General features: G+C 54.9%; 1 protein-coding gene across 1 annotated transcript in view; it reads right to left on the bottom strand.

Moving 5' to 3' along the window:
• Nucleotides 1-11,288, bottom strand: part of ITGB4 (integrin, beta 4) — a 38,994-nt gene that overhangs the window by 6,052 nt on the left and 21,654 nt on the right. The window contains exons 19-31 of the mRNA XM_006886369.1: nucleotides 11,142-11,248; nucleotides 10,534-10,567; nucleotides 10,218-10,412; nucleotides 9,892-9,995; nucleotides 9,412-9,470; nucleotides 9,229-9,252; nucleotides 8,127-8,275; nucleotides 7,856-8,035; nucleotides 6,980-7,128; nucleotides 3,612-3,816; nucleotides 1,737-1,894; nucleotides 1,276-1,456; nucleotides 1,045-1,182 (exon numbers count right to left, since the gene is read on the bottom strand). Coding sequence (XP_006886431.1) covers nucleotides 1,045-1,182; nucleotides 1,276-1,456; nucleotides 1,737-1,894; nucleotides 3,612-3,816; nucleotides 6,980-7,128; nucleotides 7,856-8,035; nucleotides 8,127-8,275; nucleotides 9,229-9,252; nucleotides 9,412-9,470; nucleotides 9,892-9,995; nucleotides 10,218-10,412; nucleotides 10,534-10,567; nucleotides 11,142-11,248 — 1,683 coding nt within the window. The remainder of the gene's footprint in view (nucleotides 1-1,044; nucleotides 1,183-1,275; nucleotides 1,457-1,736; nucleotides 1,895-3,611; nucleotides 3,817-6,979; nucleotides 7,129-7,855; nucleotides 8,036-8,126; nucleotides 8,276-9,228; nucleotides 9,253-9,411; nucleotides 9,471-9,891; nucleotides 9,996-10,217; nucleotides 10,413-10,533; nucleotides 10,568-11,141; nucleotides 11,249-11,288) is intronic.

Consider the following 11,288-nt stretch of genomic DNA (forward strand, 5'->3'; position numbering starts at 1 on the left):
GGGTCTTCCTCTCCTGTGCTGTCCCTCCACCCACCCAAGTATGACGTCTTCTCCAAGGACTGGTCCCTCCTTGCAACATGTCCAAAGTATGTCAGACGAAGTTTCAGAATCTTTGCCTCCAAGGAGAAGCCAAGGAATAGCCAGAGACTTTGTTACTAATATTTTGCCCAGAGAGAAGTGGGGGGTACAGGCTATTGTCAAATCCTTGGCCCGAGATGAAGGTAGAAGACAGATTCACCTCCAGTGGAAAAATGTTGCAGAAAGTTTGGTTCCATCATAACCTCTCAAAAATGGCTGTTCTGTGGTGGTGGTGAGCTCCCCATTTCTGGGATTAATCAAGCAAAGGGGAGAGTGGGAAAAGGCATTCCCTGCCCCAGGCATTCCTTGATCCTTTCTCATTTGGACAATTGCCTGGGATTGGCCATCCTTTCTCCCTTACAGAGCTGGGACAGGTCTGTTGGATGCTTGGGTGACAAAAATAATTTTTTTAAAATGGTCCTAATAAAAAAAAAAAAATGGTCCTAATAATGTGTGTCTGAAATTCAGGGTGTGCTGGGCTTTTGTTTGCTAACTCTGACAGTGCTACTGTACCCCTAAGAAAACAGCATAAAATGATCCATTCTGGTTCTTGGAGGGAAGCCCTGATAGCACAGTGGTCAGAGCACTCAGCTACTAACCCAAAGGTCTGTGGTTTGAAGTCATTAATTACTCTGAGGGAGGAGGGCGAGGCAGTCTGCACCATAAAGATCCCCCTGGGGCAATTCTAGTCGCCATACCGGCCCTTTAGGAGTCACAATCGACCACAGGTGTTTTGTGACTATTTTGTTACCTTTCTAGGAAGGTGTTGCTGGATATGGGCCCCTCTGTGACTCACCAATAATCCCAGGCCTTCCACCCCACTCAGATACAACCCTGCCCAGATCAGACCTGAACCTGAACGGTGCCCTCAGCCCAGGCTTAGCAGCTGCTGGGGCTCAAATCACCCTGAACTGGCCCCCATCCTTCCCAGGCTCCTGTCCCCAGAGGAGAGGGGCCCGTGCTCACTGTTGTCCTCGTTGACTGGGCAGTAGCAGACCTCATAGGCTGTGATGTCGCCGTTGGTCTCAGCCGGCTCGGCCCAGCTCAGCTGGGTCACCGTGGGGGAGACAACGTTGAAGGCCAGGCGCCCTGGCTCGCTGGGCACTGGGAGGTAGATGCAGGAAGAGAGCTGTGAGTGTGGGGGGGGCAGACTGGGCACCCTGGCCCCCGTGGCTGTGTGGCACCTGGCGGGCTCACCTTCCTGGTGGGTGCGGCAGGCCACCACGGGGCTGTAGGGGCTCTCGCCCTGTGGGCCGTAGGCACAGACCTTCATCTCGTAGTCACAGTACGGGTACAGGTTGGTGAGTTCCACTGAAGGGACCTTGCTGTCCAACACCTGGGCATCTGCCTCGGGGTCACCCTGGATCCAGTATTTCACCTGCACCAAGGGGGACAGTGAGTGAGAAGCGGTGCCCCAAACCACATCCTCTGTCATAGGAGACCAGCCTTGGGTCCCACGACACAGGTGAGGCTCACGAGGTTAAGTGACCTGTGATATTCACGTGGCAAAGCTCTGAATGCTGGAAAGAGGGTATCATCTGGGTCCCAAGAACCTTGGGAGCGGGTCTCCCCTCTTCCCTGGGCCCCATGGGGGCTCCTTCTGTCCACTGTGTCCATAAGTGCACTGTCCTCCCCAGTCCACACCACTATCACCTCACCTTGTACCCCATCGGCTTGCCAGGAGGGGGCAGCCAGTTGAAGTGGATCTTCCGGGACCCAGCAGCTTTGGCATTGGGGTTCTGTGGGGCAGCCGGGTCACCTCGGATGACTGAGGGTGACGACCTGGTCTTGTTGGTGAAGTTCAGGTCCATTTCATCTGTAAATGGGTCAAGTTCGAGTGCACCAGCCAGTTTAGACAATCCTCTGGAAGCAGACAGGAGCCTCTCCTCTCTACCCCCAGGGGGTCCCACAAACTGAGTAAACTGTGCTCTTCACAGGGCAAATTAACTGAGACCTGCCCCTGGGGGGGTCTCTGGGGACTGGTACCAAGGTTGTAGGGGGCTCAGGAGGGTCTCTGGAGAAGGAGGGAACCCTGCAAAGAAAACACTGTTTCACAGAACACGAGGCTCTCTTCTGACAGCCCTGAGCATCCACTGTTTCCCCAACAAGGCCTCCTCTCCAGAGGGGTGATGGGCACTAGCACACTGGAGGCTGGGACTGCCACCAGCTTGCTGTGTCCTCCCTCCTGAGAGTGTCCATTTCATCTGGAACGGAGGCTGAAGTCAGCAGTCCCTTGGTGGTGCAGTGGTTAAGCACTGATGCCGACTGACTTGGAAGTCCTGTGGATTTCTACTTTACTGTGCACACGGGGTTGGGGGAGTGTCCCCGGGGGTCAGAACTGACTCGATATTAACTAACAACAACAAGGAGAGGAAAGTCAAAGGGTAAGACCTACTGGGGGGACTCAGGACCCCACAGCATGGCCGCAGCCTCTGGTGTCCGAGAGAACACAGGGCACCCACCCAGGGAAATGTCAGCACCAGACCACAGTGAACATTTTTTCAGTCTAAGTCTGTCTCAAATACTGTATAGTATGCACTTACATTAAAAAGTCTCCATACTATGCACACACTTTTTTTTTAAAAAATTTTATTTATTTTTGTGTGCGTGTACCATCAAATCAGATCTGACTGGTACAGGAGGAGATTATCCCTCCTTCCCCGGCAGAGCATCTGGTGGATTTGAACCGTGCGCCTCTGGGATTATAGTTGTACTTCCTTGCCACTAGGCCACCAGAGCTCCCCTATGCACACACTTTTATCACGGCTTTGTTCACAATAGCAAAGTGCCCGTCAACAAATGAGTGGATAGAGAAGCTGTGGTATATTCACACAATGGAATACTACGCTGCATTGAAAAACAAGGAACTCATGAAATATTCAAAATGGGTGACCCTGGAGGACATTATGCTGAGTGGAATATCTCAGTCACAAAAGGACAAATACTGCATAATGCCACTGTTGTAAAACAGGACTGACATAGGGGATGGAGGGGAGACTGAGAAAGATGGGATAAATTATGTATACTGCATTGAAACAGATGTGGGAGAGAACTGTTTAAAAGGGATATATGATTAGGTATTATTGTCATGACAGGAGTCCAGAGTGAAGGCTGCACAGTGGAGTGGACTTGGGGGGAGGGATTGTGTAACAATGAAAGAATTTTTCTTTTACTTTTCAAAGAGAAGAACAAACTGGAGGGGAGGGATGGGCAGGGAGAAAAGTGCAACAGTGAATGAATGGAAATCCAAAGTCTCTGTAAATTTTCATTAAAATGAATGATAATAGTAATAATAAAAAAGTGTCCATACTGCTGGAGAAGGAGGGGCCATCTCCTCCTGTTCACCTGTTCAGTCAGATCCGATTTGACCGTACACACACAAAAAATAAAAATAAAAAATTTGTAAAAAAAGTGTCCATAGCTGATCTGAAATTCACATTCCATGGAGTGTTCTGGAATTATCTGCGAAGCTGGCAGCCCAACTGAAGACCCCATCCTCCCCCACTGCCTTAGCTGACCCCCACTCTGCCCACCTTGGTCCCCGATGATGACGGTGGTGGAGTGGGGCTGGCCCAGGCGGGCCCCAAACTTGGGGTTGCTGAGCTGGACGTTGAAGCGGCGGGTCTGGCGGCCCCACAGGAGGGTGTCCATCTCCTGTAGCTCCAGCAGCTTCACCTGCAGCTCCTTCCAGGTCTCCCCAGCTTGGAAGAGCAGCTCGCCCTCCACGGGCACATAGTCCTGGAGGGAGAGCGGTCGGATCAGGCCAGGGTTGGGGGCTGTGGCAAGAGACCAGAGTCCTCCCGGGACACATGGCCACAGGGTCCACCCCAAGCATATGACACCGCAGGTCCCATCACAACAGGCAGGAACATGGACATGAAACAGCATCTCTTGTGCACCAAGCCCTGGTGGTGCAGTGGACTAACTGCTGTGGTGGCAAACTAAAGCCCTCTAGCTTGGTTCGAATCCACCAGTTGCTGGGTGGAAGATGTGCTGGTCTCAAAACGACGGCGTGGAAACACTATGGAGCGCGGTCACTAGGTGGCGCTGCAAACCTACAATTCAGTTCCATCGGCCAAGGCCAAGGCCAAGGCCGGAGAGGCCAATGCAAAAGGCTGGGAACTCAGGAAAGTTCAGCTGCTCGTGGCAGAAAACCAAGGGGTTTCTCTGCAAGGCGACTGGCCAGGGAACTATTTTAGATTAAAGGAGACAGAAGACTATGGCAACAAAATGCTATACCAGATCCTTGTTAGGATTCCAAACGGAGACAGACATGATAAGAATATTATTGATGCATCTGATTATAGACTGATGACTAGGTAATAGAAGGAACTCTTAGATGAATCACGATGACAGAAGAATATATGCCTTGAGTTGTGGTGTTGGAGAAGGGTCCTGAGTATCCCAGACGGCCAAAAGGACAGGTATGTCTTAGAGAGGGTGCAGCCAGAGTGCTCCTTGGAGGAAACGATGGTGACGCTTGGTCTCACATACTCCGGGCATGTTGCTCGGAGAGGCTACTTCTTGGAGAAGGGCATTTTGTTTGGAGAGAGGAAGGCCCTCAACCAAGTGGACTGACACAGTGACTTTAGAAATGAGTTCAAGGGTGTCAGAGATTGTGTGGACAGCACAGGACAGAAAGGGTCCAGATTTGTTGTTCATAGGTTGCTATGAGTTGTATTTGATTCAATAGCACCAAATAGCAACAGACGGAGCTCTTTTACATCTTGTGATACTAATCAAAAGGTCAGTGGTTTACCAGCTGCTTTGCAGGAAAGGTGGGCGGGGTCCTCCCACAAGGATTTACAGCCTTGGAAACCTGACAGAGTTCCCATGAGTTGAATCAACTTCACAGCAGTTCAAGTGGAATTAAGTACTTGCATAATCAATACAATGTCCTTAAGTTTGATAATTATGTTATAGACATAGAGGAAAGCGCCCCTTTTCTTAGTAAGTGTCTGCAGAAATGTCAAGGGGTCTCCTGTCATGATGGCCATAACTTAATTTGCAGGAGTTCAGAAAACAAAGGAAAACATTCTTTGTATGTAGATAAATATAGACGTCTACCTCTGTCTGGCATCCACTTCCTAAACAATGTGCCTTTGGAAACGCTATGAACTTTGAGAGATGATGATAGTTAGAGAGAGGCTTCAGGCCTTTTGTTCATAGGGTCACTATGAGTCATGCTCAACTCGACAGCAATCAACAACAACAAAACCTGTCTGTATCCAATAGGTATAGAACCACATGTCTATTTCAAAGAAACTCTTGGAGATGAAATGGGTAAGTACTGTTAACTCAAAGATTACAGGTTCTAGCCAACCTAAGTGTAGATTTGCTTCTGTAAAGGTTTCAAATCAAAAGCAAACACACAGCCACTGACTGAGTCGATTCTGACTCATAGCAGCCCCCCAGCAAGTCTTGGTTGTAAATTCTTACAGGAGGCGAATGCCCATCTTTCGCGTTTCTGGTGGATGTGAGTCACTAACCTTCCAACATGTAAGTCATTATGCCACCAGGGCCCCCCTCCCATAAATGTGCTGGGCAAAGTTCAGGGGCCCGTAAGGGTGCTAGGAGTCAGAGTCGACTTGCTGGCATCAACAACACAGCAGCATGTCTGGATCTAAGTCGAGAAGGCAAGCGCTAGCGGCCGTGAGCCTATTTAAGGGAGAACAGGGAGGTCCTCATTTAATGCGTGGCTGCGGCAACAGGGTCAAGGCCAGGAGTGACAGCGACTGGGGCACTGCGCTCCACTGTACGTACACAGCATCACCACATATTAGAGTTGATTCAATGACACCTAACAACAATGTATTTTATCTTACAACATTTTTGTAGGTCTAAGGAGCTTCCTCCACCCCCAGAGAAAAAGCTGGGACATGATAAATATCTTTAAGAATATTGACACACCAAGGCCTCTTTCTATCAGCAGAGCCAGTATCTGTGGCATGGATGTGACATGCCAAAGGCAGTTCATGGACATAATACATCCTTGGCCTTTTTACTGCGGACATTGGAGCAGTAATGACAAATGTTCCTTCCAAGAAAAAGAAGTGGGGTATGGGCAGCCCTGCAGCCCCAAGGGCCAGGAGACACACTGGCCTTGCTGTGAGGTTTCCATAGAGCACCAGTGGGCTCAGCGAGGCCAGAATCTTACTTTTGAGGAAAGTTTTTAACGTAGACTTAACCAAATTTTAGAAGCTGCTCATAAATTCAAAGGGTAGTGCAAACTGTTAAATGCTTGACCAGTAGCTGAAACGGCAGTGGTTCAAAACCACCCAGAGGCCTGGTGGTTTGTTTCTGAGCAGTCACATCCCTGGAAAGCCAAGGAGCTCAGGTCTGCATGGACACCAGACGGCGTGAGACGGAAGTGACTCCGTGCAACTCTCAACAATAACTAAAAACTACCCACCACAAAACCACCCCATGTCTGCCAAACCCAACCTGTCTGTCTACTGGAGCTGGAAGTTCCCTGCTGCGGAGCCAGTGAGGAGGGGGCCGTGGGTACACATGGTCTTCCCTGTCTTAAAGGGCTGTCCATAATGGGGAGGGGTGCCAGCCAGGTGGTGAAGACCCTTGGCATGTTGGGTCAGGGACACAGGCTGGGATCCCAACACCCACAGCTGAAGCTACAGACCTGAACCACCCTGAGTTCCTGTCTGCGGAGGGTTTGGCCACCCCAATGATCCTGGGCTGTTGAAGGGGGTACAGGAATGTCCTGGCATGAGTCCCTGGCAGGGATGGGCACTGTCCTTGCTCTCACCTGGGGAGACTGGAGCAGGTGGGCTTGTCTGGGTCCACCCCAGGGAGCTGGGTTAGGTGCTATGTTCTGCTTAGTCCTAGGAAGTCAGGGGACTGTCTCTGGACCCCCGCAACTCCTCCAGTCATGTGGGGACCTTACCCGGTTGCCCTGGGCTGTGTTTTCCTGTGTGCGGTAGGAGACCTGGGACTTGCCATTTTCAATGATGCGTCGGACGATGGGAATGCGGACCACCCGGTCTCCACGGCTGACCAGGTACTCAGGCTTCTCGAAGGAGATCACCCCGCTGGCTGCAAGGGGACCGAGCTGGTCAGGGTGCCGGGCCTCAGCCCCTCACCCAGGCCAAGCCTGCATTCCTCCCTCACCCCTACATCCCTCTGTGGAGGCTGGAGGAAGAGGGTGGAGAAATCTTCCAGAGAAAATTGAAGGGACTGAGACATGGGACAGTAGATATCCCAGAAAATGGTGCAATGCCTGGGCGAGCCCCTCCCTAATCCAGACTTTCAATTCTTCATTTGCCAAAGAGAACCCCCTTTCTCCTTCCTGCTCTGATGTTCTGGCATCCCTTTGACTCCCCACGGTCAGAGAGGCCCCTGGGGAAGAGAACCAGGGGTAGAGGGGATTGTAATAGGAGCTCCCAGGCTTTGATGTCTGTCATGTGCCAGGCTCTGATTGACACCCATGACTCTTCACAAGAGTCTCATCTCTACCCATTTCCCAGATAAGGAAAACCAAGGCTCAGAGGTGAAGTGGTGTATCCTGGGCTGTATGGCCAGGCCTCACTTGCACAGGGACACGAGGAGGAGGAAGGTGCACTAGATGTCTATAGGGGGTGCACACATTTGGTTGCTAATTGCAAGACTGGTGGTTCGAATCCACGCAGAGGTGCCTCTGCAGAAAGACAGTGGAAGACCCTCCAGAGCACAGCCCTAGTGACACACACGGTCACCACATACTGGACTCCCCTCAATGCCCCCTAGTGCTGCTCAGCGGGCCCTTTGCCTCTCCGACCCCCACCTTGTTCCTTGATGATGGTGATGTGGACCAGGCGGCGGCCGAGCGTGGCAGTGCCCGAGGCCACGTCGATGGCCTCCACCAGCAGCTGTTTCTCATCGTCGTCCTCTGGCCGGATGAAGAGCGGCACACGTACGTCCACCAGCTCCACGCCCTCCTGGAACTCCACCATGCCCCGGGCATCTGGGTGGGTGCGCAGGTTGGTCAGCCTCGGCCAGGGGGGCTCACAGAGCTGGAGCGTGAGGGTGTGCTCCCGCCGGACCCCGCCACCTACCTTGGTCTGCAGTGAGCGTGTAGTAGCCGGGGGCCACCTTGAGTTCGTGGAAGGCCCTCTGTGCCACGTGCTTTTCGGTCAGGTTCAGCAGGGCCTGCTTGGCTGAGCGGGGGGCCATCAGCACCGTGTCCACGATCGTGTGGTCCTGTCTGGTGGGAGCCAGCAGGCAAGTGTCAGAGTGGCCTCTCTTCCTCCCTCGGGGGGGGGGACAGGAGGGCGGGAGCACAGCCCTTGACCCACAGCCTGAGTCAGGTCACGCTGAGCCTGAGCCCCACTTGTCAGAAAGGGCTGGTGACGTGATGAGTTTGGGGGCTAGGAGGCGAGCAAGGCAGCAATGAGGCTCTGGGTACCGGTGCTACAGGTGGATGGCCTGGGTTCAAATCCCGGCTCTACCTCCTGATAGCTAGACCACTGTGGGCAAGTTACTCAACCTTTCTGGCCTCTGTTTCCTCATCTGTAAAATGGGGATAGCACTGGTACCTCATAAGGCTGATGAAGTCACACACCAGCCTAAAGCCCTTAGAACAATGCCTGGCCCACCGGAAGCACCCAGAATGCTTATTGACCATTGAAGCCGAGATGCTGGGTGAGAGAGGGCCGTAGCGGATGAGCCTGCTGTTCTGTCCTCCCCCCACCCCGAAGGGCCAGGACTTGAGTGAGAACTGGAAAAGGAGGTGGTGACCTGGGCCCATCTCCAGGTCAACCTGGCTGGTGCCCAGAGGTGCTCTTGGAGTCTGGAGGAAGGACGGAGTCAGGTTCTGACTAGCGCTGGTGCTGGTGGGGGGGTAGGCACCCGTGTCTGGGTGGGTCCCTGTGGTCTGGCCTGTTCCAGGGCACAGACTCACTACCAGGGTTCCACATGAGTATGTGGGGAACGCATGGAATATGTGGAATGAATGAATGAAGGTCCTGACCCACGACAGACACCCCTCCTCTTCCTGTGGGAGGGAGAGACAAGGGGCCAGGGCTGGAGACAGACGGATAGGACAGGGCGCAGGGGAGCTGGGCAGGGCAGGGGCAGATGTGGCTGGTTCGGGGAAGAGGGCAGCTGGGCAGGGGACCAGGGATGGGTCTGCTCGGCCCCTGTGTGTCTCCCACTCACTTCTTGCCGGCGTTGGGCTGCTGCCTGTGGGGAACAAAGAGGACGGTGTGTGAGACGGTGCTGGGCACGGGCGAGGGCTGGGGGGAGGCCAGGCTGGCCAGAGGACTTCCATTCCTAAAGCAGATGTGTGGACAGCCCCCCACTAGCCCCAGGCACAGGTGGCCCCACTGGTCCTGGACTCACCGGAACGTGGTTTGCTGGAGCTTGTGGGCGCCCGAGACCTGTCTGTACACCTCATTCAGCTGTGGGGCGGGGTGGGGCTGTGAATCTGGGGCCTGAGCCAGGCTGCTCATGGCCACCCCACCACAGGCCCTTACGAGCTTCCCAGCTGAGAGCACCTCTCAGGGGGGCAGAGTGTGTGCCCAGGATGTGTGCTGTCACCCACTCTGCGGCCTCCCACTCCGTGGCTGCTCCCATCACCCCCCTTTCCCATCTGAGAAAACTGAGGCAAATCTACTGCTTCCCTGCCCACTTGCCACCCGACTGCCATGTCCACTTGCCACCCCACCTGCATGTCCACTTGCCACCCCTGCCTGTTACCCTCCTCCCTGCCATCCCCCATCTGTCACCCCTCCCTGGCAACCAACCCCTCGTGCCGCCCCCCTCGTCCCCCCTGGCCTGTGCCCAGGGATGGCTGCCCTGCCAGGCTCCCACAGCTCTCACATTTTCCTCCACCTCCTGGCGCAGCCGGTCACACTCATGAGTGTCTGGCTTCAGCAAGTTCTCGGTGCAAAGACGGGCAAGGCGCAGGGACAGCCCATATGGCACTGGGGGCAGGCGGGAGGGGGTCATCATCAGCCTCCAGCACGGAGGGCACACAGAGCCCACCCGACAGGCGCCGCACTAGGACAGGGCACTGCTGGCCTAGCACTGAGGCTGTTGGGAGGGACAGCAGGGGGCTGCACTGGGCCTGCGCCTACCTGCTGGGCCCAGGCGGGGCTGTTAACGTCCCCCAGCGCCCAGTGCCCAGGCCGCAGTGGCCACCTCACCCAGCTCTGCAGGGTTGGTGCTGGCCGAGCGCGTGGCAAAGCCGGGCCGCTGCTGCACGTTGTTGGAGATCTTCCAGCGCACCGTGTCGCGCCCCTTAAGGTTGCCGCTGCGCACCATGGGTGTGTCCAGGTGGTCAGAGGCCATCAGGTTCTCCCGCAGCATGTAGTGGTCTTCCTTGAAGCCCACCATGTGGCCTGTTGGACAGGGCGCTCAGCCCAGGGCACCAGGACCCACTGCCCCAGGGCAATACCATTCCAAACTCAGCCCCATGTCCCCTCCACCTGAGCTGGGCCCTCACCCCTTCCACGTCCATACCTCGGTTGCAGCAGGGGAGCAGGGCCAGGCAGGCCTAGGGGACAGGGAAGGGAAGTGACGTTCAGCTGCCCCAGTTCAAGGAAGCCCCTCCAACCCCACCCCAGGCCAGTGGTCAGACGAACACAACACAGTACCTTCCTCAGAGCTCTGGTGGGGATGGGGACCCTGGAGCGGGTGGGGACTTGGTGAGGGTTGGGAGGAGGGGAGGGCTAGGGGGTGGTTATCCTGAAGGGGGTGGGGTTTGGTAAAGGGCTTGGGATCCTGTGGAGTGTGGGGACCCTGGAGAGAGTGGACACCTGGAAGTGGATAGACCTGGTAGGGGTTAGGAGTGGGCATTCGGCTAGGGAGTGGGGATCATAGAGGAGGATGAAGACCCTGAAGGGGGGACCCTAGAGGGAAGTGGGGACCCTGGGAGGTGAGGACTCTGGGGGGTGGGAATCCTGGGGGATGGGCGCCCTAGAGTGTAGAAATCCTGAAGAGTGAGGCCTTGGTGGAAGATGGAACCCTGGGACCCAGAGTTTGGGACTTTGGGGAGATGGGCCCTGGGGGTGGGAACCTTAGCAGAGGGTGGAGCCCTGGGGACCCTGCAGGCGGGTGGGAATCCTCACCCTGCAGCAGGCACAATACTTCCAGCAGAGCAGCAGTAACAGTGCGAGGAGCAGCAGGAGGAAGATGAGCAGGGGGATGAGCCACCAGAAGGAGCCGGGAGGGCAGTCTGTGGAGGAGGGAGAGGAGGAGGGAGTGGAGGAGGGGTC

Source organism: Elephantulus edwardii, unplaced genomic scaffold (genome assembly GCF_000299155.1).
Source record: "Elephantulus edwardii isolate Elephantulus edwardi_28Jun2011 unplaced genomic scaffold, EleEdw1.0 scaffold00048, whole genome shotgun sequence".
NCBI lineage: Eukaryota > Metazoa > Chordata > Mammalia > Macroscelidea > Macroscelididae > Elephantulus > Elephantulus edwardii.